Below are 24084 nucleotides of genomic sequence, written 5' to 3'. Positions count from 1 at the left end.
TTATTTAGCCCCCGAGTCCAAGAAACTTTTCCCGCTTGTCCATCACTTTGCATAAGCGCCGAGCGAGAATCACGAACCCCCCTCCATCCCACCATGTACCCCTCCCCCCACCACTTTGATCATCGACTTTACCATGGTTCCTTGCCATTTGCACATCTACTTCCATGTAAGACGGAAATGCAAAATCAGCCCATGCACCACTTTCCAAAAGGAAAAAAAATAGTAATAATTTAGAAACAAAAATAAAACCGGCCCTGATGGCAGAAAATAGACTCTTTTTTTTCTCTCTTTCTCTCCTAAATCCTTTAAACACACCCCCCCTGTACATCCCTTACAAAAAAAAAAGTTCCAGTACCTGCAAGTTTACCCTAAAATTATCACCGCATAACCGTGTTTAAAAACCCAAACTTTCTATTTCTAGCATCCTGTCCTGTGGCCGGGGCTTACATACATGACCATGTCCACACACTTGATCATCTTTGCATGCCACCGCCGCAATGCGAACACCCTTCTAGCGCCTAACTCATCCCCTCCCCCCCCCCCCCCTCTCTCTCTCAGCTCTCAGCTCTCAGCTCTCAAAGATAGAGATGGAGAGATAAGGGTAAGGTGGGGTTATGAAAAAAGCGGGCTGGAGGGGCGGTGGTGGGGGCCAGCTTTCCGGTGTGCCATCATCATGCCTCCTTTTTGCGGTTTAACCTCTTTGTATTCCTACTAATTCCTTCGCGTCGGGCTTGGCGGCGGCGCCGCTGCGACTTGGGACGGGTCGGATTACGTGCGCATGCCACGTGAGGAGGGGAGGAAGGTGGGGACGAGGCTGATCTTGTGAGGGGGGGTTACTTTTTTACATGGAGGATGGGGGAGGGTGTGGGTGGGTGGGGTTCACTACTACTACTACTACTACTACTACTACTACTACTACTACTACTACGTGACTTCTTGTGGGTATGTAGGTTATGAACTAGGATTGGAGGCGTATTGAGAGTGTTTTTTTTAAAACCAGGAAGGGGAAGGAAGAGGAGTGTATGGAGTTAGGATGATACACACTTTAGCACGTGTTCGAGTGATTAGCATTTGCTTTTTTTTTCAGATAGCCTACTACGTACGAATTAGACTTTATCTGGACATGATTGTGTTGATAGCATTCAAACAACGATTCTTTACGTTTTTCCGTTGGGATACCATTTATCACGCCTGCAGTTGCTGTAACTGTACTACTGTGTCAATATCAAGTATACATTTCAAAAGAAAAATAATACACAAGATTCAAAGTCCTCTTCACAAGGTGCTCAAAACCAGAAAAGGACGATATGACATGTTTTGCACGTCTTTTTCATTATACCAGCAGAAAAATTGGGAAGATAAATCACACTCTACTCCAGGCTTATCTAAGAAGAGCAACCTCCTAACAACCTGATCACATATCCAGAACTTTATTATGCATCAATTCGTATCTTGAACCCTCAACAGCACAATGAAGACTAGTCATCGCTATGCACAACTAACTGTTCTTGTTGGTAGGTAAGTCATTTACGTAAATCACCACCAGTATGTATGTAAAACAACCCCGTGCGCATGTATACACAACAGACCCAGCGAAGATATTCCAGCGTAACACAATCACGACACCTCAAGCAAAAGCAGTCGTGACTGCAAAACCACTCGGTCATATGGATTTTGATTTCAAAGACACATAGCCGCCACAAGAACTCCCTCCTTTATAATCTTCATCAACACTATGCTAGTTCTTCAACGACTTATCCTACCTTTTTGTTTTCGTTGCTTCCTCCGTCCCATATCGTGGATTCGCCATCATTCACCCTTTCAACCATCTATGTACCTTGAACCCAGAAAGAAAAGGGGAGCCATACCTGTATGGGCGACACCACAGGTGCCCAAACTGGCGTATTAGTCTACATACGATATCCATGTTGAATGAGGAGTTCCTGCCCGGCAATCGCTTCAAGACACTTCCCATGCCTGATAGGAAGCTTTTAATCAAACCAGAGCTTAGGCAGCGCTTTCCCGCAATCGCTGTCGCTCGTCTTCGTTGAGCTGGTTGAATTCTTCAGCGAAACCCGGCGTGGTAGCAGCGCGCTTGAAGAATTCAACAAGGAAACTCTGTGTCTCGTCGTCGCGTTGACGACCGCTACCGCCAGGCTCCTCGGCAGCGAATGCCATGAGTTGCTCTTTGCTGAAGCCACTGCCAAGGTCGACAAATGGATTGGGCTCGTCTTCCCAGTCGCCATCGTCTGAGCCTTCCTCCGCAAGGTCGGCGGCTGCAGCTGCATCGAGATTTGCACCAGAGGCCGATTGGAGCTCTACTATGAGGACCTTAAGTATCTTGAGAGGCGCAGGTACTATTGTATACTTGTCAGGATCTGATTTCCTTGTCAGTGTGTGGACGGACCCGGAAGGGATATGCGGCACTGAATTCTGCAGTAGTGGCGCAACAGCCTACACACGCTCTCCACAACATGACAATGGCTAAGTGGCAAAGGCACAAGAGATACTTACTAGCTTTGGCGCGACTTCTAGTCATAATACGACCATCTGTGTTCGGGACCAAATCGCCCTGTACCTGGACCTGTGCAACCCGAGGATCCTTCAGATCATATAGTTTCGAGAGAGCAATAACACTAAAAGAACAAAATTAGTGGCTACCCATAAAGCTACTGGACATTGGATGATAAACTTGACATACTTTTGCCTAATCTCATCGTAGCCAGCAAAGTTGATCGAGTTCTCGAGCCACTTTGCAAGCACGACTTGTAGTCCATTCTCGCCGTCAATGTCTTGTCTAGCAAGGAAGTCCACTACCTCAGAGGCATGGTTCAAGCTCAAGCGTGCAAAGACAAGTGTCAGGCTCTGAATGAAATTCGCTTGGCTTGCTTGCGCTAGACGCACCGCGACACTCCGCAAGAGCTGTTCCAGGTAAGGGCCAAGCCGCTCATGACCAGCCTTTTCTACTACTTCAGCAGCAAGAGCACCGACCTCGCCGGCAGCATGGTCACTGCATGATGACAACAGGCGCGAGACGATGATAAGAGCCACCTCTAGACCGGCCTTGCCAGTGTCGTCTCGCCATTCAAAGAGTTGATGGTGATCGTGCGAGAGGATGTTCTTCACCGCAATCGTAGCAGACTTGAGTAGCTCCTCGTCAGTAGATCCAAGAAGAAGTCGTGTGAGTTTCGGCATGGTTGTAGCGACGAAACCAGCCGGGAGCGGCTCAGGTCCATGTTCAGCAAGCACAGCAAGAAGATCGGCAGCGAAGTTACATAGAGCATTCTCTTCCGTCAGGCTACCAACATCGAAAGCTCCTGTGAGCGACGGAAGAACCCTTGCACAAAGCTGAATGTACGCGTCGCCCCCCATGCGAGCAATGGTTTCTGTGACCTCTTCGAACGCTTCAACAACCAGCATGGTCAATTGGAAATTGGAGGCTTGGTGGCTGGCCACTCGGAAGAGCATATCAAGGCCGTTATCCGTGATACAGATCCGGGTGTCGATGAGAATAGCGTCTCTCAGGGTCTCAACCAAAGTGATCATGATGTCGTCGCCGTCGTTGAGTTCTGACATGTCCTGTGCGGCAAGGTAATTACTAATCGCTAATATGATCGGACTTTGTAGAGGCTGAGTAACCGAGTGTGGGAGTGCCTGGAGGTAGTGTTGTAGAGCTCGGATGCAAGAAACCTGGACAACGTCGGAGTCGTCATTTGGAATAGCTTGCAGATTTGCCTCGAGGAAAGATGTAGCTAGCTGTTGAAGAGCGTCTCCAGATGTTCTTGTCAAGCTTCCAGCGACCAGGTAGCCTCGTGCTCGAAGGAACGCGTCAGGCTGTTGCATGGCATAACGGATGAAATCTACGTAGCCAGTCGCAGCCTCGGGGCTGATTTGCTTGTCCACGTCCTGGAAGTCGCCCAGTAGTTGGTTGAGAACGTAAAGAGCGGCCTCTTCTGCTTTCCAGCCTTTTGACTCGGAGTAAAGTGCTCTGGTGTAGGTCAACAGGCCATTGACCGTCGGCTCTGTCAGCCATTCACCGAGCTTGATAACGAGATCTCCACAAGCCGTTCGAGGGGTGTAGTTTGCTGTGACACTGGTCTCCTCACTCAGAAAAATGTTGACATCAACATCCCATAGTCCCTCCTCCTCAGTAGTGATTTGTGCGTAGGCCACGGCCAGCTTCATGACTTGAGTAACCCAAGAATTCTCGGGTGCCTGGTTTTGAAGTTCCTGTTCGAGTTGACTGCGGACTGGCGGTGCGCGAAGGCATGCTTGCATAAAGTCTAGCTCTTCGAGGATGAGGAAATCCAGGGTGTATGGCAGTCCATCGGCGTCTTCCAGCCTACTTTGGCGGTCTTCTTGTATGTACATGAGAGAGTATGCGGGTTCGAGTAATGAAAGTTCCTGCCAGCATGCTTGGAAGAGAACAATACTTTGCGGCGAAAGAATGGCGGGGAAGATGGAGCGGATGCGCATGAGGACCTGTATAATATTTAGTATTGCGACAGGCGCTGATCTTCATTCTCCATGACTTACCTTGACCACTTGAAGCTTCAGAGCAATCTGACCCTTGTACAACATGGTATTGGGCGCATCCTGCTCTTCTTCCTCAATCGAAGGCGGACCTGGTAACCTCGTGTTCAAGACACTGATGAAGAAAGGCATCCAGTCCTTGAGCACCTCGTCGGCAAAATTCTTGACCATGGCCTTGTGATCATCCATGACCATCTCGAGTATGTCGAAGCAGCCGTGGAAGACCTTACATGCTAGCGCCCTCAATGTCGGCTTCCTCTGGTCGTTGGTAGCCACATCGTATAGAATCTTGATCATCTGCGGTGCCACGCTGAAAAATGTAGTCTCATTGAACGAGTCCTCAACCAGCTCGCCAAGCACCCTGAGTGCGCCATGTAGTTGGCCTTCGGTTGCATTGGGTATCAGGTTGAGCAGATTGTCGAGCAGGTCGGGCCATTCGATGGGGTAGTCGGCGGCTGCGATCTTGCTGACGACGAGGCCTGCGGCGGCCTTGAGCTTGCGGTCGATCTGGTCGGACGTGGCGAGCGTGAGAAGCTGCTGTCGTAATATAGCCTTGTTCTCGTCTGTTATCAGGACCTGTCCCTTCCAGCCCTCGAGGCTGTCACTCCATCCTGCCAGGACGAGGTTCTTGAGATACAACAGGGCAGCCTGGCGGATGTTGAGAGGCACGCTCTCATGGCAAGATATGCCAATCAGGCCCAGGGGGAGCTCCTGGTGGCCATAGAGCGAGAGCAGCTGCTGTTCAGCCTGTTTGCGCGTGTCCTCTTGGGCCGTCTGGGTTGCGGAAAGCAGCTGCACTAGTTGGTCCTCCATGGTCAAGGTCAACGTGGGGCATGCGCGTACAGAGCTAGTCAGCACGTCTAGCGTTGCCCGACTCGGTTGGCGAGAGGAACTGTTTGGCGGGTGACGCGTTTGTTGTTGGTGTTTGCTGGGCGACTGAACCGGAGGAAAAAGAACGCGCTCGGGGATGCGGGGCAGCTCCGTGAATCTGTGTGTAGCGGGGTGGCCAAGCGCCTGCTGTGGCGGGAGAGCAATGTTTTGACGCCTTCACCTCGAGAAAAAACTGGATGCAGCTGGACAGAAAAAAATAAAACAAAGGCTGAGCATATGGGTAAGGGTTGAACTGGGTGGTGGCGAGGTGGAAGACGACCAATGGCCTCACCTGCACCGGCTCACTGCGCAGAGGGTCCGTCACGACATCTCCGGGACGAGTAGAAACCAGGCACTTGACTTCTCCCTCACCTTCTCTCAATCACCCAAGGCCATGTATTGCCTGCCACGCTGTGATCCCCAACAGTGCCAGGCGCTCTCGACACAGCATTCACACGACAGTCGCCATACCGATCAGCCACTGCACTACCAGCCCTACCCACCTACGCACGCCTATCGATAGCCTAGCGGGCTAGACACGCGACGAGACGCGTCTGCGTCATGCCCTTTGTCCACGATCCCCCACTACAAGACATATGGGATGACAAGCCAGAACACCTGCTAGGTGCACAACGCCCTGTCGAGTAGTGGTTACACTGCCTGTCCTGTCGTACCCAAGCCCACCATGGCCCCAACCTACCTCGAGACCCTCAACCACTTCACCACCTTCCTCACAGCCTACACGCATACGCTTCTCTACCTACGCACCCTCTACCCGCGCGCCTCGTTTGTCCAATCACGATTCCACAACGCCTCCGTCTACCAGTCACGGCATCCGCTCGTCTGCGAATGGATAACCGACGCCATCGCCGCTGTGCGCGAGGAGCTCTTGAACGGCAGCGTCGCTAGAGTTGCTATCGTGGTTTTCAGCTATGAGGGAGACCAAGAAGGTGCGACGGGCAGTGCAAAGATAATGGAGCGATACATGTTTGATGTCAGTAGCTTCCCAGTCGTGGAAAAGGGAGATCGCAACATGGAAATTGAGTGGCAAGGAACAACGCCTGATGTGTCTGATAATGAAGACGAGAGTGGCATCTTGAAGCGAGGAAAGACAAAGGCATTGGATACGGATGTACATGTCAATCTCTCTGAGCAGTTTCGCGCCGCCTTGATTGCCCTCACCACACGCACATCCACGCTCGCCCCTCTACCGCCCAACTGTTCCTTCAACATTAGTATGGAGCTCAAAGATGAGGGCGATGTGGATCCGCCAATTGGACACCCACAGCCTTGGATCCCAGTCCAACCTAGCTTGCAGAAGACGGGCCGAACGGCAACCATCCGAGAAGAGTTGGAGGAAGAAGAGTTTGAGAGCGGCAGGCGGATAGAAAAGGAGGGACGGGATCTGGGCGGTGCAAAGGTAACGCCCATACGTAGTGTGCAATCTGGTGTTTTTAGATTCGAGACTTGGATAGAAGAGGCCAGGGCAAAGTTGCAGGCTGATAGCACAAAGACGAGCTTTGCAAGTTCCATGTAAATGGAACAATGGGAATTCTTTATTCAAGTAGTGTTTGGTTATGAAGTCTGTGAATCAAATCATTTATATGTGCTTCTATGCTATGTGACTAACCGATATAATTAGGAAATTCCCCTATTTTTGTTGCGTTATGACAGGTGCGCTGCCTCTTTATCCTACAAGCTCATTTTCCCGGCGAGAAGTTCAAAGTAGCCTTTGGCCCTTTCAGCATGACCGCAAGGCTCACCAGCGCTGCAATACTCAAACCCTTGAATACAAGGCCTCGGTAAGATATGGTGTCATTTCCATTTCTATCAAATGAGACAGACACAGGTGGAGCGAGAGTGCTAGCTTTCTTGAGTGTGTAAGGAGGGTAGCGGGCTCCCATGACCATTTCCATCCAGTCTGGCAAGGCATTTGTAGTCGTTCGCAGATGAGAAAAGGTCAACACGCCATAACGGCCATGATAGTATCCCAGACCAGAATGGCCAACGCCACCGAAAGGAGTATCATGTGTAGCGACATGTAATCCACAGTCGTTGAACGTAACGCCGCCTGACTGGGTCTCATTCAATAGCCGCGATTTTTCCTCCGCCTTGTTCGTGAAGGCGTACAAGACGAGTGGATGTTCATGGGCGCGAGTGTAGGCTATTGCGCTGTCCAAGTCGGCGTCAATGATAGGTAGCATAGGACCAAAGAGCTCTTCAGACAGCAAAGAGTCGCCTGGCTTTACCCCGGTCACAATTGTTGGGGCAAAGAATCTTGTCTTGCGGTCACGTTCGCCACCATAAATGATTTGGCCCGAAGTCTGCTGGAGGAGGTTGTCGAGTCGGTCGAAATTTCGTTCATTGATAATGTGTGTGTAGTACTCTGGTTGAGTTTTACCGTCCCGGAAAATGTCGAACCACTTCTTCAATTCCACAGTGAGAGCATCTCGCACACTTGGATCGACGAAAACATGGTTCACGTTTAGACAGATCTGAAGACGCACCATCTGTTAGCATGTATGAATAGGGATAAAAGCAAGGACGGCGGGATGAGATTGTTCTACCTGTCCGGAATTCATGAACTTAATAGCAGCAATACGCTTGGCGGCGAGGTTTATGTTGGCGGATCTGGTAACAATGGCTGGTCCCTGGCCGCCGAGCTCGAGTGTAACCGGTGTCAAGTTCTTGGCCGCAGCCTTATGGATAATCTTGGCGACATTTGCAGAGCCGGTATAGAATATGTGATCGAATCTGTGGTCCAGAATATAGGACATCTCTTGTGGACCTGCGCTGATTGCCCTGATCGCGTTTGTATCCAAGTACTGCGGAATAATCTCCATCAATAGTCTCTGAGACGCCGGCGCGTTATCAGAAGGCTTTAAAATCATGGCGCAACCAGCAGCTATAGCAGCGACCATGGGTTGTAGAAGTAGACAAAATGGGAAGTTCCAAGCTCCGATAATCAATGTTACGCCCAGTGGTTCTTTTCTGACAGTGGTATTCCCTAAGAAGTTGAGAAGGCTGGTCCTGCTTGGCTTTTCATCCGCAGTCCACCTGTCGAGGTTCTTGAGAGTATCGAGAATGTCAGATTGAACAGCGACACAATCCGCAAAGTAGCTTTCCTGGCGGTGCTTGTGGAGATCTTCGTGAAGGCACTGCACGATGCGATCCTTGTTATCCTCCATCATCCACCAGGCCCGTTTCAACTGGCGACGCCTCCATTCTTTGTTTTTAGTGAGGCCTGATGCAAATCCATCTTGCACAGCCTGATATGCCTGCAAGGTGTGAGCCAAACTGGAACTGCGGCGACAAAAACATGCGTTGGGGGTGTAACATACCTCATCAAACTCTTTCGACGTACTGTAAACCATCTTTCCAGTGAGTAAGGACAAGCTCGTTGCGAAAGAAACCACTTCTGGGATGAAGTTATCTGGAACGACGCGACGCTTCCGAGTAAGCCGGTTTAGTAGCTTTAGTCCGGAGTTGAGCCGTGTGGTGTCTGGACATGCGGAACAAGGGCAGGAGCGATTCAGCGGTGGGCCCTCGTAGATATCGTGACTGCCTATCCGTCCTACCCTAGTAATATTTATCACAGCCGCACAGCCGGCAATGAGTCAGCCCATGCTCGAAGCAATGCCAAGTTTATCCCTTGCAGGATTTACGAACGACCGGTGGTGCATGGATAGCCAGGATCACATGCAAACCAAAGACGCTACCTTGGCACAATTCACACACTTCTCTCATCTAAATAGTAGTACAACGGCTCTATGTAACTCCGCTACGTAACCAAGATCGCCTAGAACGTTTTCTTCAACAGCAGGTAACAACACAGGAACCCCCCCATCGCAACCAACGTTAGCCAGGTTTATTATTTGGATATCACCATCAAAAGGTCACTGAGTTTTGGATTTGACTCTAGCCGTACTAAATAACAATCATGCTGTAAATCATCTACATTATGCTGTCGCAGAAGTGCACAAAGGTTAGAATACCGGATCTGGAGTCCACTGTATAAGGTGTAGGCATTAAGATGGCATAGCTACACTACCCACGGACATGAGCACGCTTGCAGCCCATCTGGTGGAAGAGTTAAATCAAGTCTTCATTATCGGGCTTCGGGCATTCAACTTACGGCCTGAGATTGATATAAGCTGATATTGAGCTAGGCGCAACGGCAACAAGAAGGCCGGAAGCTAAGGGCAAGGTTAGGAGGTTATAGAGCAAAGACCAATTGAGCGTATGTCGGACTCGACGCGTCGTTTCATGAGTTAAAGCGATCAAATAGTCTAGTTGCTGGAGGTTGCTCCTATGAGGAGAGGAGGTGGAATGGGGAAGCTTATCGGCTTGGGACTTTCTCGAGTTGCCATTGGGAAGCAATAATGCATCTGCTTCTTCTTGTAAAGTTGCCACAAGATTTTGGCCGTGCTTGTCGTAGTTATTATTGAGCGTTGGACTATGCGATACGACGACTCCGAAAGCTGCTGTAGAAAGTGCAGGAGCATCGTTGATGTTATTGCCAACCATGATGACAGGGCCATGGCGCGCTTGAAGCCGGTTGATGAGCTTTACTTTGTCCGGAGGAGCCAGGTCGGCGTAGACTCGGGTAGGCGGAATGCCGACATGGTTAGCCACTGCAAGAGCAGCCGCCATTGTATCGCCTGTCATCATGAATACTTGAAAACCACGCCCATGTAGGGAATCCACGACTTGACTCGCATCAGGAATGGTGTCGCTTGCACATTTCATACAGCCTGCGAGACGGTGGTTGATGGAGATATACACCATGCTGTCAGATGTTGTAGTTGACAGTCCAAGACATGAATCGGGCTGTGCGTGCATGTGCCGAACATTGCCTATGGCCACTTCGAATTCTGACCCCTTGAATATGAACTTGCCTGTCAAACCGGACCCGGGGTTCTCTTCTTAGTGTTGTAGAACAAAACGACTGAGGCAGTTAGAGTTTTTAGCTGACTCAGATTGCTCTTCGGCTTTTTTCGACAACAAGACGGAGACAGGGTGTGATGAACACTGCGAGAGTTGACCAATCATTCGCTAGACCAAAGCCTCTTGTTCTGCCGACGTACTCCATTCCACAGCTGTGTCAATCGCTTTTGCGTGCAAAGTGCTTGAGGTCAAAGTACCCGTCTTGTCAAACACAATCACCTTGGCGTCGGCTGCTCGCTCTACCTGTGGACTTGTTCTTAAGAAAATACCGGCAGCATGGGCGTTTGCTTAGGAATGTTAGTAACAAGCAAAAAGTCAAACATTCCATACAGAATCTTCGGAACACTTACCGTTGGCGGACATGAGGCACGTTGGGATGCCTAGCCCCAATGTATAAGGGTATGCGCAGAGTAGTACGGAGACGACTTTGTTCAGGACGAGAATGGCGGATGCACCAGTGAAGTAGTGAGAGAGTCCGGTCGCAGCAGAACAGCATAAGACAGCGGCACTGAACCACCTGAGAATTCGATTGGAGAACATCTCAGGATCGGATTTGGCTTCATTTCCCTGGGCGATAGCTTGCAGTGTTCGAGCTAACCAAATCTCTTTACCTGCTTTGCAAACTTTGACTATCATTTTTCCTGGCCCATTCGAGCACCCAGCATAAACCTCGTCGCCAGGGAAGACGGGTCTTGGTTCAGGCTCTCCCTTGATGATTGTCTCGTGGACTGTTGAATGGCCGTCTACTATTCTACAATCGGCCGGGATAGAGTCGCCCGGGACTAGTAAAAGTAGATGTCCAGGCTAAAGCAGGTCTGCAGGGACCTGGGCAGAATTGGAGCCATTGGTATCTTCAGGTGCGATGACAGCGGCTGTCGAAGGTATCGCGTTTGCCAATAAGGCGGGTAGTTGGGTATTCCGAGTTGTTACTAGACATCTCATCAGACGGCCTCCAAGGATAGTGGCGACGAGCAGGCATACACCAGTTTGATTGAAAGAAGCAGCGTCACGTGGTGCCTCCCAAACATGATTTGAGAGGGTGGCCGCGAGGGCGAATACCATGCCGCAGGAAGCCGTTAAGGAGGCATTGGGTCTACATCGAACGAGCGCCCTTGCAGCTTCAACGTGAATCGTGTAACCAAGCGCAGTCACGGCCACAATGGCCATGATAATGCTGAGTGCAAGCAAGAGGGGTGAAGCACGGAAGTGATTACCAATGTAGTATCGTGCATATTCCATGATGAAGGACAAAGCCGCTATTTGCATGGAAATTGTGAACCGATGCGGCCACTGTGCAGTGACCGGTCGTTGGACTCGGCCGCAGTGAGCCATTGGGTAGTCCAGGAGTCTGACTCGGTAAGGACGAGTGCTTCGTATCCAGCATCTTGGATTTGTTGCACCAGCAATGCAGGCATAGATTGGTGAGGGTCATGACCGTATTCAAACGCATGCTGTTTGCGTTTGAAGTGAGATGGACGCAGTTTTGACTCCCGGAACGGCAAGACAAGCGTCCTTGACGGCGTTGACGCACGTGATGCAAGTAAGGCCTTGGAAGAAGCTATCCAAGACAAGGCCTCACATATCAGACATTGTCGTATTGCTCTCCAAGGAGAGTGCTTGGGCTGACGAGGTTGATGTTGGTGTGTGGCTGGTCAAACGGGGAAGACGGCTGTGGAGGTACATGAGCTGACAAAGGACAAGGGCACCCTATGCGCAGCACGTCGCCATGGTTTGCTGCTGCTGCTGCAAGTGATGCTGTGACTTGTACTAGAAACAATGCCTTGAATAGTGCTGAAATGAATGCTAGAATTAGTTGTCATGGTCGAGCACTGACAAAGCGATAGTAAGTAAGTAACGACCGCGTCGCCACCCGAAGCAGACCAAAGATAGTGGGTACGTACTAGAGTTAAGCGGAAGCGGCGGCTCCGTCGGTGAACCAGAGAGTCAGACTCCTTGCCCGTAGTAGGCAATTAACGCCCAACGCCGGCCAGAACAAGGATCCTCATAACATACGATATACTTATGGCGTCGTGGGCCCAGGGTGTCATTGACTTGGGCATACCCTCAACTACGTAGTGACTCGGCTCTTTCAACTAGTGACTCGGCTACACTCCGCACAACCTCAGCATGCACCTGTCCCCCGACCCCCAGAGTCTCGTCTCGTCTCCGCCGGCACCGTCCTCAGATGCGTGCGCCAATCCGTTGGCAGCTGACCCGCTGACGCGCAAGCGTGAGCGAGACAGGCAGAGCCAGCGTCGGAAGCGCGAGCGCGAACGCGAGTACCGTGTCCAACTCGAGGCCAAGGTCCTCATGCTGGAGCAGCGACTTCAGGGCATGCAGCACTTGGATGCCTCACCCAGCCAGATCCGGGAGCATGAGAGCCAATCGCGGGAGCTTCACGGCCACCCACACAATGCTGGCAGCGTCATCCCCAACCATAAAAACAGCGACCATCAAGAGCTCGATGAAGAAGATGGCCAAGAAGACCACGACAAGGATCGTGCACAAGATGACGGAATCAGCAATGATGCACATGGCCTCAACAAACCCAACCGTATCAGGGACACCGATGCTCACAGCACAGCCTGCACTATCAACTGCACACACATGAACAACGATGAGGTATTGCAATCCCCAGAGGAACAACTATTGGTCGTTTCTGCCCCAGTCCTGGCTCGGTTGCTCGCAGACCCGGAATGGCTGCGTACCCCTCTGAATAACATCTCCTGTCAGGCTGCCATACAGACCTCCGTCGGTTTGCACCCCGGCAACAACCTGGCGCGCCTCCTCGCCAACCTTCGCGCCTATCCTGAGCTTGAAGCTGCATGCTCGCCGAACCCTAAACCCATAGATCTTCTCTTTGGTGGTTCAAATAATATTCTGGCCAATGTCGTCGTCTCAGAGCAGACAGGAGCCCATTGCCTACCCCCAGAGCAGTTTGCCACTACTTGGCTCATATATCTATACTGTCGTGTACGCTTACCCTGCTTCATTGTTTTTCCACACGCAATACTGAATCTTCTCAGTGGTTAGTTTGGCCTTCTAAAGCTAATTATCTATGCATTCCTGAATACTTCCGCCCATCCACTTTGCAGCTTACCCGTCACCACGATCTCCTGTATGATCTCATCTTATGGCCTCAGATGCGTGACAACCTGATTCGGTACGGACCCAAACATGACCATGATGCTGTTTTTGGGCTATTATCTTGTACGCTTCGCATTAGAGGAAGCTTCAGGAAAGAGTTCATCATCCGTGAAAACGATGGCGACCTCCAACTTGACCCGAGCTTCTATCAAAAATTCATGGATATTTCCAATTGGGGCATCTTGGAAAGGTTCTGGTTAGAGTACCCAGATCTAGTCAGAGGATTTGATCCCTCAATTATGTTACGAGAGCAACACTTACTATAATAATATTATTTGCACACCCACAGGCCATCCTTGATGTGAATAATGCGTGCTCTTTTCATCAACTTATGATAAAAGTAGTTGTAGACCCTACAGTATCACAAAAACACCATTGACTGAATTAACACGGTATCCGTCGCTGACTAAGCCATGGTATTATGATTATACTACTGATAGTAACGCCTGTTGCCCATGCTAGATACGCTAATTTATTACTTTATGTCCATCGAACGAATGCATGCTGTCTCCTGCGCCGTCCTGCATAAGCATTCTCAAAAATACTGGGGCTCCCTTCAAGGGTGTCATGAAAACCTTGCTCAGCCAAGGGAGATCAATATGTCTAGCCTCTCCAGACCACAATGCTGAGGAAATGACACCGGCGACCTCCTGAGGAGTCAGAACTGGCATCAAAAAGTTCGAGGGCGAGCTCAAGCCCGTGAACATCTTGGTACCAACCAGTGATGGACACACTACCGTACACCGTACTTTAGGGGCCTTGTATATATGTTTCAGCTCGGTTTGAAGGCCTTCGTGAAGCGCTAGCGCAGCCGATTTAGAGGCAGCATAGTCAGCCATGCAGCTGACAGTCGAGTATGCAGCTATTGGTGTCAACTAAACCAAGCCACGCCGTTTCACTGCAGGATACATACTTGCGGAAGACATAGTCACCACATGTCCGTGGTTTGCCTTAACCATTGCAGGCACGAATTCTTTGTAGCACAGAGCCAAGCCAATGGCGTTGACTCCGAATGTCCTGAAGTTGTATCAGCCACAACATGTTGGTAAGTTAGAGCCACAGGAAACACACAATTGTATATCTCTCGTGCTCGCCTCTACGAGTGCCGCTGGTTAGCCTATTCGGAATGCATGAACTCTGCTTCAGGAGGTAAAACACCAACTAGTGCCTTTCCACGCAAAATACCAGCGATACAGCAAAGCACTGTAGGATGTCCCCATTTTGCCCGTATCCGATCGGCAGCCGCGGTCAGGCTGTCAGAGTCCGTCAGGTAGCATTTGAAATATTCAACATTCGACGCTGCGTCTGGTGATTAGCACAAGACGAACTCGGCCAAGAATTCAAGATTCTGTTGAAGCATGGGTACAGATCTTACGCTTCGAATACGACAAAGGCAACACGTCCAGGACTGCGATCCTGGTCCCTTTGGCAGCCAATTGCTTGACAAGCTCGCCCCCAATGCCACCCGCACCACCCGTTACGACGACGATTTCCTTTTCCCAACTATATGTGTCTGATACACCATTGTTCATTGCGCGTCGGGACAAATACTTCTCGAAGCGGAGTACAAGACTTGCAAGGATCAAGTAGCCTGCTTTTCGAACTGATGGACTCGCCACAATCAGTTGATTTTCCGCTCCCCGCAACGTCACGGAGAGTTTGTCCGGATGAAGGTAAGCATATCCGCACTGCCTTGACGTGATCAGTGATAACGCCCTTGCGCGGCACAATCAAGAAAAAAAAGTAGAACTGACAAGTATCGGGATTGTGAGTTTCGGGTTCAACAAAGTGTTGTAAACTGTCGACACAATCACGTCCAATGTAAGCATCTTCGATAGCAGATTCGACGGATAGTATAGACTAAGAGAACATAAGAAGCAAGATAGGCGATCATGTACTGTACTACGGCATCTTATCAAAAAAACTTTAAGCTATATATTCATTTGCCTCTGTTTTCTGGGAACTAGATAATGCGGCTTAGTACCATGATTCAGCGCTAGGCTAAGGACTCATAAAAGTGAAGGGGGCGCGCCATAGCAAGTTGGAGACCCAACTAGACCGGGCTTGGCTAGTTTTGGAGTGGATATATCAGTTCAAAGTCCCAATTGGCCAAAGGATGTTGAGCCGAATCTTCCGGCAAGATACGGTATTCGCTTTCACGGAATTTGCATGGAAGCACTCGACCCTGCATCGAGTCTACGTAAGCGCCATGACTGAACAAGGATTAATACACTGGAAAATCCATCCCCAATGACCCCCGCACATGTGGCGTGTGTACTGTCTCCCGCATCTCCACTTTCGGCACCATCGCTGCCTCGGTAGTGAATTTGTCTTGGCTGTTCCGCAAGCGCCGGCAGGGTGGGGGCGAGTCAAGCATACTAGAGCATGATGCGTTGTGGTGACTCGCCTTCTCCACAGAATATCTTCCCCACAGCCATGCAGAAGGTGGCGCCGCTTGACCAATCCTGTTGTTAGATGCTGTTGCGTCTGACACGCTCCTCATTCCTTCTTGTGCCGGTGCGCAGAAAGTCACGACTAGGTACCAGCGAAGGACACAAGCACAATATCTACTGTTGTTTGTCGCCGGCCTACTCGGCTTTTACAAGTCCCAAAGCAACTTCATTCGTGTTCTCAGTCTCTCTTGCATTTTTCCTGGTACCGGGTTCCTAGCCGTAGGCGGTATTATCGGTGCGACTGGATTTGTTCTTACTCTACTTGTCCTGCCTCTCAGCCTCTTCGCATGGTTCGGAGCTGGAGGTCTTGTCTTTGTCCTGGCGAATTGGATTGTTCCCGGCATCGCTGCTGCAGCAGTTGTTGGTGACTCGGTTTGAACGCCCGCCGCACCTATTGTCGCATCCGTCAGTTTTGGCCTACTGGTATATGGCCTTGTAAGTGGCGCCAGACGACGGAAAAGCGCACTGAAGCTACGCGACGAACGAAATGCCACCCTTGAAAAGGAAGACGCTGAATGGGAAGCTCGGGTTTTCTAGAACAAGGTTCCGAGAGAGGACGAGTTGTCAGTAGACGAACTGCGACTTTTGCAACATTTCATCCAGGTTGCCAACCAACCTATGGATGATTGGGCCAACTTTACCCGCATCGACCAGTTCCAAACATCGGCTCTGCGATATCAGCTTTATGATGTACAGTATACTCTTGCCGCTGTCCAGAAGTTCTATATGCCTAATTTCCACGGATACATCAAAGCAGCACAAGAAAACGTCATTGAAAAAAGCACTACCAAGGATGTCATGAATTATTGGAAATGGGAGTCTCTGTGGGGTAAATTCACCTTGGTAGGTGTTCCCATGCTCTTGCACATCTTCTTTCATTCCCACTAAGCGCTACCAGAATTGGGACCCGGTTATGCGAGACAACATCATGGTAACGGGGTTGGCCACATATGAGAAGCTCAACGGCGACGACCGATATCAAAAGAAGAATTGTCTCAACTTGCGCATCACAGATCGAGCACAATACACCCATGATACTAACAGTATCTTTGAGGCTCTGATGCAGAATTGGGGCAGCTGTTGATGCTGCTTGTTTCCATGTGAGGTAAGTAACAAGCTTTGTCCAATACTACCCATGTAGATACTAACGCATGATTCAAGCCTAATTGGATCTACTCCGCGTGTAACCTCATTGGCATGGAAGGTGCTATAGCATATGATTCGTATCAAAAGACTGGTCGAGTCGCTACTTTACTTGATGGCGACTATCAGCGAGGCTTTGAGGAGGATTTCACCGACCCAGACGGAAGTATTGTTCCCCTCCGTTCGGCCATAAGTAAGTCTCTTGTTTCGCCTCTTGCTCTTGCAATTTGCTCTGCCTCCACGCATCTTGTTCTCCAGTAACCATGGAGCAATTGGCAAACTCGGTTTCTAAACGATTGCACAAACTACCGAACTTCCTAGCCGGCTTCTCTATTCCTGGCCTCGCAGGTGTACTGGGAGATGCTGGGAGCGCACTCCATTGCTCCGCAGGAATGCCACACATTGCTCGCCGCTTGTGGCACCTTTCCCGTGCAAGTGTCGTGCGCAAGGACGAAAAAGGAAGGTTTATGCTCGAAAACTTAGGTATGCTTAACATCACAGCTTCATGAAGGGTCGCCTGCCTCTAGGGGCTAAAGGTCTCTTGTGATACAGTATTCTGAGACGCTGCCTACCCCTAGGGGCAATGGTTTCTGATAATATGATGATATGGTTGTTTTGATTTCGTCGTCGTTCAAGACGGAGTACCGCGGGTATTGAGCAGTGGGGAAAGAGGTTGAACGTGGAGGCTGACTGAATGGGTGCAAGCCCCTACAAGCACTGAGTCAGTGCTTGCCCACTTGGGCCATCCCCGTGTGCTTCGGCTGGACCTTCTTTTTATCTCCCCGGCGGGTGATTATCCTACTCAGAGTGGATACGGTGCAGAGGTGCAGCCACGCTAGCTTTGTTGGTCATTACCCGGACCCTGAACCATACCTCCTGACTGCATCACAGTCACGCGCTTGAGGAAGCTTGGTAAGGGCTATCTTCCAATCAGTCTTATCTTTGGTGGACGTCAAACTATCCCACAGTGCAACCAATGGTGAAACGAATTCATCTATGTTTTCGTCTAGCCAATGCGCAATTGGTGAACTCAATGACTTTGTTTAGGTCAGGTGATATTGGGGTCCCAAATGAATTCCATGTGGGAGGGGATATCGCTACATTGCTTCGCTGTCAACATGATTGGTCCTAAAGTCAACAATTTCCTGCTCAGCAAGCGATCTAGTTTACAAACTGGAACTGCTCTCTTCAAGCTTCGTCAAGAAACTTCGTAGGAATTGGTACATGAACCGCTCGAATGAACTCGGCGAAGCCCTTGCCCAAAGAATCTAGTAATTTCGAGCTGCTTACCCCCCTTCCTAGTGGGCCATATATGACGTAGTGTACGGCAAAAATATTTGCCATTTCCACGCGTTCGACATAGTACCGATCATTCCAGTCTTTTCCCATCAACTCTTTGATCTTGTTCCGTGTGAGGAAAGACCTTAACCACTCCCACTGAGCGGCAGTCTGTACATACAATCCGCAGTTGATGTTGCCACCTTTGTCTCCACTACGGCCAAGAACAATGTCACCAATGGGTCGCATAACTGTCGGGCCGAACGAGTCGAGTGCTGCAGCGTTGGTTGGTTCGTAGTTCTCACGCGCCTGCAAAGGCTCCGTCTTCTGTGGTGGTCCGACCACTATGACCTGCGTTTTGCCGTCTGTTGTGAGGATATTAACAGATTCCTCAAGCTCACTTTGAGGGATGGTTGCGGGGTAAAAGCCAAGGTAGGACTTGGGAATAGCAGTGCGCATATCCATCGAACAGTGCATTCCTGTCACGGTAAGCTACAAGTATATCACTAACCTGTCGTGGCATGATCCTACCTGCAAAATGTGCCATTCCATTATACATCCATGCTTGCAAAAGCTTTCCCAAAGTGCCAGCATCTTTTGCCTGCGCGAAAATTCGCAAGTAGGTCGTGGAGGCCAGTTGACAATCAGGATTCTCCATAGGTCGGCCAACTCGTTGAAAGTCAAGAATGTCAAAATGTTTAGTCAGATCCCACTCTTCTAGTTTGGACCTAATCTGAGCCTCCTGGTAGTCGTACTTCCAATCTGTCGCATACCCAGTGGCGTTCATCACCATCTCGCATTGGTATCCACCTCGATAGAACACAGCTAGTTTAGTTGTAGGGGGAGGAGGATATCCTTTTACGCCTGATACATGGACGCGCTCCTTTGCTTCCTGGACAACTTTGATGTGATTAATGTCTGCTTTCACGTCGCTGTTGAGGTAGATGTTTCCCTGAAGTTCATACAGCAGCTGGCATTTTACTGTATCGGCTGTCATAATTCCGTTCAAAGCCTCATGTTTCGTCATCACACACTCTCCATTGGCCAGGATCTCTACAATTGGAAGTCCGAGGTTCATCAGGTCCTTTACTTGATATTTATATGCCCCAGCGAAGTTGGCCCCAGTGACGTATGTGGAACATTCGATAAGATGACCAGCAATGAGTGCACCTGCAAGCTCGTCATAGTTCGTCGTGTCCCACTGATGCCACCATGCTGCAGCTGCAATCACTGGTGAAGCATCAGCCACACGTCCGCAAATGACAATGTCTGCGCCCTCGTCGAGACCCTTTTTGATTGCGCGATAGCCAAGGTAGGCATTGGCACACACAATCGGCATGTTCTTTGGGTCATCAAGAAACGACAACGAGTTGTCAGCTAGCTGCACTTCCGCATTAGCTTTATCTAGGTGGCTATATGTGCCTGCTTTGATACTACTCAAGATTTCGTCGACCTTGTGCATCAGATTATCGCCTTCAACGTAAGCAACTTTCAGGTTCAGGTTTTTCTCTTTTACCTAGGTCATGAAGAATAAGCTCTTAATCTCGATTTCAAGCACTGAATATGGCTTACCGCTTCGTGGACTCTTTCGGCCAAGCCCCTCGGGTTGAGACCGCCACCATTGAGCACAATCTTGATTCTCTTCTCATTTGCGAGCTCCATAGTCTGCTGGATTCCATCCCATGCGGTAGGTATGTAACCTGGAACTTTGCCAGCATGGTATTCTTCGGCCTGGCTAGCTAGATTGAGTTCTTCATGATCACCTTAGTGCTTGCCCCGGCACTACCACACGATGCGACTTGAACGTACCTGCGAGGTAGTCCCCGGTAATTACATCTACTGGACCATACTTTGCTTGGTTGAACATATGGACACCCGGATCGCCTTTATTCCCGCATCAGCACTTCATTAATCCTTTGATGGCAAAGAAAACGCACCCGCTGCTCCTGAACAATTGGCCACTCGCACTGCTCTCTTTGGCGTCGACATGATTGTGATGACAACTCGCTACTTGCAAGACTCCCGAATATCGATATAATCAAAAAAAAGCAGAAAGAATCGTTAGGACCGTCTCACAAGTGTATCAGAGAGCCACTAAAGCTTTGAATATGGATAACAGCGAAGCCAATATGAGAAGCTATCGGGGTATTATTTGCGGGTAAGCGGGACGGAATAGTAAGTTCGAGGAGTAAACGGCGATGACAGAGTCAGCGCCCTCGGGCGGATGGTCCGCATCGCTACGATCAGCCCGAAGACCCCAAGCCTAGACTATCAACACCACACCTAGTCATTGTGGGGAAAGGCGGCATCCGAGATTTGTCAACGATTGGCGGAGCCATGTGTGGGGCTCTGTCACCGGCTGCACGGTAGTAAGGGTCTGCGTGATGCATTGACTCGGCGTTTACAAATTCCCCGCACTACCCGTCGAATGAGATTCAGCGACCTATGTTTCCGGTGACACGGCCAGATTGCGATCCGGAATCCCGGCAAGGGATTAGGTAGAAGATTATTTCTCTTCGCTCATCCTTACGATAGCAAGTGTTCATTTAGCCACTCCGACAAAGGTTAATCTTTGAGCATCTACCTCTCTTAAGCTCGGTAACCCCTGGCTTACTAGCTACTATTTTCTTCGTACTTGCCGATTTCCTTTTCCGTTCTCTTGCATTCGTACGACTATCTAGTTCAGTCTATACGAGCTCAAGTCAAGATGGTTGCCGCTGTAGAGTATTCAATACCCAAGGAAGCTCAAAGCGTATTTGAAAATGGCATCTTGCAAAACCCCCTCATGAACGATCTGCCAGCCGAAGTGCAAGGATTGAGCAAATTCGTGCGATTCGAAGGCTCCAACAACCCAAGTATTCCAATCAACTGGCGATTCGCCGAGAGCATTTCTGCTTTGAAAGCTTTCGAAGGGGTGATGCTAAACAATCTTCTCACTAAGAAGTACAAGATCGATCCTGTGGAGATGACGATCAACACGTTAGTTTCTTCTTTGACGTATGGAATCGTTTACGGAATTGACAAGAGTGGCAGAGATCATGCTTCGTTGTTCTTCATGTCACCCGTGGTATCTCAGCTAATCAAGGACGGAAAGCCTGTGCCGATTGGCCCACTTTCTGAAGAAGTCGCCCGTCTATTTCCCAACCAAGATAAACATAGATCCCTGGCGAATCTGCACCGCAGCTTGGCCACTAACATCTACAAAACAAAAGATGGACGGTTCTATCATCTCCATGGTATGCAATTTTCCAGCAGACTCGGCATGAGCAATCAATTTCTAGGATTTCATGATAACGTACCTCTGTTCTAGGAAGCATGAACCCCGACCCAACACTGACTGCACTCGGTCTTCCATTGGATGGCGAACCAAACGATACAATGGAGTCTGTCGTCGAGAGAATCCAATCAGTGGTCTCAAAAATTGATTCTGCAGCTCTAGATGAGCTCATGAATGAAAAATACCGACAGGCAGGAACAATCGCCTGGTCTTCAGAAGAGTATTTCGCCAGCGAGCACGGTCAGAAGAATGGTCGTACCGGCCTCTATGAAATCAAAAAAGACGCCGCATCATCTCAACCGGCATCTTGGTGGCCAGACCACAAGAGTCATCCGTCTTCTCCAAAACGACCGCTTGCTGGGCTCAAGGTCGTCGACTTAACACGGGTAATCGCTGGCCCTTGCATCTCTCGCAGTTTAGCGGAAATGGGGGCCAGCGTCATGCGCGTCACATCTCCCCATATCACAGATTTGTCCCCAGTCCACCAGGATCTGAATTGGGGCAAATGGAATTGTTACCTGCATCTCAAGGATGATGGCGACAAAGAGAAGCTGCGGGAACTTATTTTACAGGCAGATGTGGTTGTCGATGGATATCGTCCGGGCGTGATGGAGAGGCTGGGCTTTGGAAGAAGTGCCGTGTTTGACTTGGTCAAGGGTCGGGACCGTGGAATCCTTCACGTAAGGGAAAACTGCTACGGATGGCAAGGTCCGTGGAGTCATCGAAGTGGCTGGCAACAGATCAGCGATGCAGTAAGACGCATTTTCTTCGAGGCTTATGTTGGCACTAATAACAAGTCACTAGTGCTGCGGCGTATCATTGTCGTTTGGCAAAGCTATGGGACACGATGAGCCAGTGACTCCTGTATTTCCCAACTCAGATTACTGGTATGTTATAATGATCCGGGTGGGTAACTGAAACTCTGACCTGGAACTGTAGCACCGGCGTTTGCGGAAGTGCAGCTGTCTTAGATGCGCTTAGCAAAAGAGCTGAAATTGGCGGCAGTTATGGGGTTGACGTAAGTGGCAAGTTTGAATTTGATTGAAGTATAAGTTTGACCTTCTAACAACCATTTTTTCGCTGAACAGGTTGCGCTCAATTATTATTCTCAATGGCTTGTCCGCTCCTGCGGAACGTATCCCACCGATGTTTGGGACAAACTTTGGAGCAAGCACGGATCGCCCGTATTTAGGCATTACCACGCGATGCAGTTCTCAGTACCAGTAATACTCAAGCTACTTTACCAACACGATGCCAAGGTATTATTCAACCAGTCGTTCTTCGAGTCTCGAAGGGCCAGTCACCTGGGCGCCACATTTATCCAGGTGAAACCTGTTATTCAATTTCCAAATCAAGATGTCGAGTTGAAGTATCAAGTCGGAACTCGGGGAAACGGGGTTGACAAGCCCATCTGGCCTGATGATCTAACCGTAGAAGTAGTAGAATAGAAAAATCAATCAACTATGCGCCTTTAGCGGGCTTCAACCCCTTTTGAAACTTCTGGTGCGGTTTTCATGATCCGGTTTAGTCTGTATGCAGTCGTAAGAGGCATTCACAATCTATACTCTAGGCAAAGGGCTGCAGTATGGTTATAGACATGTTTAAACAAGACTTGCTCCCATAAGTCTAGACTAGCCCGAAGAATTAAGAGACATCTCTAACAGGGACTGAAGTACATACGGGTTGAGTTACCAGACTTACAGATTCTTCTCGACTCTGGCTAATTAGAATGGCCACCGAAGCCGCGATCAGCAACAAACGACGAGTCTTTGGGCAAAAACACAATATGAATGAACAGAGATTAATCCCCGCATCGCAGTCATGGAACCCAAGATCAATTTCGCAGCTTGGTTCTTCCCAACTAGTCTTCTTGTTTGGGGAGTAGGCACTTTTCTACGGCCCTTCTTTACGTAGTTGTCTCAATCTGCACACCAAAATGAACTCATAGCACACTTCATAAGCTTGATGGCCGCGGTTCGCGCTCTAGGAGGCAGCATCGGTATCATGTTCGAACAAAGTCTTCAGCAACAAGGAGCATGAGATCCTGCTAGGCGGAGCGACTAGTGCCCTCATAGAGTAGAGGCGGGGATTCCTGGCCGATCAGGCCGAGAATGTCTTTGCACTGGCTGCGCGCGGCGCTACTAGCGGCATGGCCGAGAATCAGGAAGTGACGCCTATAGTTCTCCCCATGTATTCAAAGGCAAGAGCAGAAGGGCTGGCAGGTTGTCATCGCTATATCTGGTACAGTCTCATGCCTTTCGCCGCAACCGTCCTGGTCCTTGCCTTCTTCCTGAAAAAAGCACCCGAGCCTAGTTGACGCGGGAGGTGGTCGCTGGTGTCAACCAAAGTGGACATGGCCACTAAGGGTCAAATATTAAGAAATAAACTCAAGACCTTGGCATGAGTTTTCCTGAAAAGTGAATACCTTGGTTCATC

General features: G+C 49.7%; 10 protein-coding genes across 10 annotated transcripts; 4 read left to right on the top strand and 6 right to left on the bottom strand.

Moving 5' to 3' along the window:
• Window positions 1–1601: 1601 nt before the first annotated feature.
• Window positions 1602–5346, bottom strand: PSV08DRAFT_202564 (armadillo-type protein; the record flags this gene model as incomplete). The annotated part of the gene is made up of 4 exons (XM_014227257.2): window positions 1602–2378; window positions 2515–2636; window positions 2702–4482; window positions 4537–5346. The coding sequence occupies 4 exons, from the start codon at window positions 5344–5346 to the stop codon at window positions 2008–2010; spliced, it is 3084 nt and encodes a 1027-aa protein (XP_014082732.1). The 3' UTR covers window positions 1602–2007.
• A 941-nt stretch (window positions 5347–6287) lies between these two features.
• On the top strand, window positions 6288–6965 carry PSV08DRAFT_298073 (uncharacterized protein). Its single transcript, XM_014227258.2, has one exon. The coding sequence runs from the start codon at window positions 6377–6379 to the stop codon at window positions 6938–6940; it is 564 nt and encodes a 187-aa protein (XP_014082733.2). The 5' UTR covers window positions 6288–6376; the 3' UTR covers window positions 6941–6965.
• A 22-nt stretch (window positions 6966–6987) lies between these two features.
• Window positions 6988–8802, bottom strand: PSV08DRAFT_298052 (Aldehyde/histidinol dehydrogenase). The gene is made up of 3 exons (XM_066092620.1): window positions 8745–8802; window positions 7971–8681; window positions 6988–7898 (listed from the first exon to the last, which is right to left on the bottom strand). Exons 1-3 carry the CDS (start codon window positions 8775–8777, stop codon window positions 7104–7106), a joined length of 1539 nt encoding a protein of 512 aa, XP_065949098.1. The 5' UTR covers window positions 8778–8802; the 3' UTR covers window positions 6988–7103.
• Window positions 8803–9534: 732 nt separating this feature from the next.
• On the bottom strand, window positions 9535–11145 carry PSV08DRAFT_180723 (haloacid dehalogenase-like hydrolase-domain-containing protein; the record flags this gene model as incomplete). Its single annotated transcript, XM_014227260.2, has 4 exons — window positions 9535–10325; window positions 10350–10434; window positions 10465–10637; window positions 10695–11145. Coding segments are annotated over 4 exons (1500 nt in total), but the record flags the coding sequence as incomplete, so codon positions are not given.
• Window positions 11146–11154: 9 nt separating this feature from the next.
• Window positions 11155–11589, bottom strand: PSV08DRAFT_390462 (uncharacterized protein; the record flags this gene model as incomplete). Its single annotated transcript, XM_014227261.2, has 1 exon — window positions 11155–11589. The coding sequence occupies one exon, from the start codon at window positions 11587–11589 to the stop codon at window positions 11155–11157; it is 435 nt and encodes a 144-aa protein (XP_014082736.2).
• Window positions 11590–12684: 1095 nt separating this feature from the next.
• PSV08DRAFT_298040 (uncharacterized protein) lies at window positions 12685–12909 on the top strand (the record flags this gene model as incomplete). The annotated part of the gene is made up of 1 exon (XM_066092619.1): window positions 12685–12909. A coding segment is annotated over one exon (194 nt), but the record flags the coding sequence as incomplete, so codon positions are not given.
• PSV08DRAFT_298034 (uncharacterized protein) lies at window positions 12717–13782 on the top strand. The gene is made up of 2 exons (XM_014227262.2): window positions 12717–13323; window positions 13377–13782. Exons 1-2 carry the CDS (start codon window positions 12958–12960, stop codon window positions 13761–13763), a joined length of 753 nt encoding a protein of 250 aa, XP_014082737.2. The 5' UTR covers window positions 12717–12957; the 3' UTR covers window positions 13764–13782.
• A 170-nt stretch (window positions 13783–13952) lies between these two features.
• PSV08DRAFT_409762 (uncharacterized protein) lies at window positions 13953–15935 on the bottom strand (the record flags this gene model as incomplete). Its single annotated transcript, XM_014227263.2, has 5 exons — window positions 13953–14359; window positions 14411–14514; window positions 14634–14796; window positions 14873–15108; window positions 15877–15935. 5 exons carry the CDS (start codon window positions 15933–15935, stop codon window positions 13965–13967), a joined length of 957 nt encoding a protein of 318 aa, XP_014082738.2. The 3' UTR covers window positions 13953–13964.
• A 2245-nt stretch (window positions 15936–18180) lies between these two features.
• On the bottom strand, window positions 18181–20477 carry PSV08DRAFT_42221 (uncharacterized protein). The gene is made up of 5 exons (XM_014227266.2): window positions 20309–20477; window positions 20181–20255; window positions 19944–20122; window positions 18903–19887; window positions 18181–18850 (listed from the first exon to the last, which is right to left on the bottom strand). Exons 1-5 carry the CDS (start codon window positions 20358–20360, stop codon window positions 18282–18284), a joined length of 1860 nt encoding a protein of 619 aa, XP_014082741.1. The 5' UTR covers window positions 20361–20477; the 3' UTR covers window positions 18181–18281.
• Window positions 20478–20911: 434 nt separating this feature from the next.
• On the top strand, window positions 20912–23123 carry PSV08DRAFT_42220 (CoA-transferase family III domain-containing protein). Its single transcript, XM_014227267.2, has 6 exons — window positions 20912–21350; window positions 21405–21607; window positions 21682–22400; window positions 22453–22535; window positions 22588–22666; window positions 22737–23123. The coding sequence occupies exons 1-6, from the start codon at window positions 21079–21081 to the stop codon at window positions 23094–23096; spliced, it is 1716 nt and encodes a 571-aa protein (XP_014082742.1). The 5' UTR covers window positions 20912–21078; the 3' UTR covers window positions 23097–23123.
• The last annotated feature ends 961 nt before the right edge of the window (window positions 23124–24084 follow it).

The sequence above is a fragment of the Bipolaris maydis genome (genome assembly GCF_028858645.1).
Source record: "Bipolaris maydis strain C4 unplaced genomic scaffold PSV08scaffold_7, whole genome shotgun sequence".
Classification (NCBI taxonomy): domain Eukaryota; kingdom Fungi; phylum Ascomycota; class Dothideomycetes; order Pleosporales; family Pleosporaceae; genus Bipolaris; species Bipolaris maydis.
This window is presented reverse-complemented; position numbering and strand designations above follow the sequence as displayed.

What these genes read in the sequence shown, in the direction of transcription:
- PSV08DRAFT_298073 (XM_014227258.2), top strand. Translation starts at nt 6,377, where the DNA reads ATGGAGCGATACATGTTTGATGTCAGTAGCTTCCCAGTCGTGGAAAAG.
- PSV08DRAFT_298052 (XM_066092620.1), bottom strand. Translation starts at nt 8,777, where the DNA reads ATGGTTTACAGTACGTCGAAAGAGTTTGATGAG. An exon ending in CGTCGAAAGAGTTTGATGAG is followed by an intron (nt 8,682 to 8,744) that starts GTATGTTACACC and finishes CACACCTTGCAG; the next exon opens with GCATATCAGGCTGTGCAAGA. An exon ending in AGTTCATGAATTCCGGACAG is followed by an intron (nt 7,899 to 7,970) that starts GTAGAACAATCT and finishes GTGCGTCTTCAG; the next exon opens with ATCTGTCTAAACGTGAACCA.
- PSV08DRAFT_298034 (XM_014227262.2), top strand. Translation starts at nt 12,958, where the DNA reads ATGAACAACGATGAGGTATTGCAATCCCCAGAGGAACAACTATTGGTC. An exon ending in TCATATATCTATACTGTCGT is followed by an intron (nt 13,324 to 13,376) that starts GTACGCTTACCC and finishes GAATCTTCTCAG; the next exon opens with TGGTTAGTTTGGCCTTCTAA.
- PSV08DRAFT_42221 (XM_014227266.2), bottom strand. Translation starts at nt 20,360, where the DNA reads ATGTCGACGCCAAAGAGAGCAGTGCGAGTGGCCAATTGTTCAGGAGCA. An exon ending in CCGAAAGAGTCCACGAAGCG is followed by an intron (nt 19,888 to 19,943) that starts GTAAGCCATATT and finishes TTCATGACCTAG; the next exon opens with GTAAAAGAGAAAAACCTGAA. An exon ending in TGGAATGGCACATTTTGCAG is followed by an intron (nt 18,851 to 18,902) that starts GTAGGATCATGC and finishes TTACCGTGACAG; the next exon opens with GAATGCACTGTTCGATGGAT.
- PSV08DRAFT_42220 (XM_014227267.2), top strand. Translation starts at nt 21,079, where the DNA reads ATGGTTGCCGCTGTAGAGTATTCAATACCCAAGGAAGCTCAAAGCGTA. An exon ending in TTTCCCAACTCAGATTACTG is followed by an intron (nt 22,536 to 22,587) that starts GTATGTTATAAT and finishes CTGGAACTGTAG; the next exon opens with CACCGGCGTTTGCGGAAGTG. An exon ending in GCGGCAGTTATGGGGTTGAC is followed by an intron (nt 22,667 to 22,736) that starts GTAAGTGGCAAG and finishes TTCGCTGAACAG; the next exon opens with GTTGCGCTCAATTATTATTC.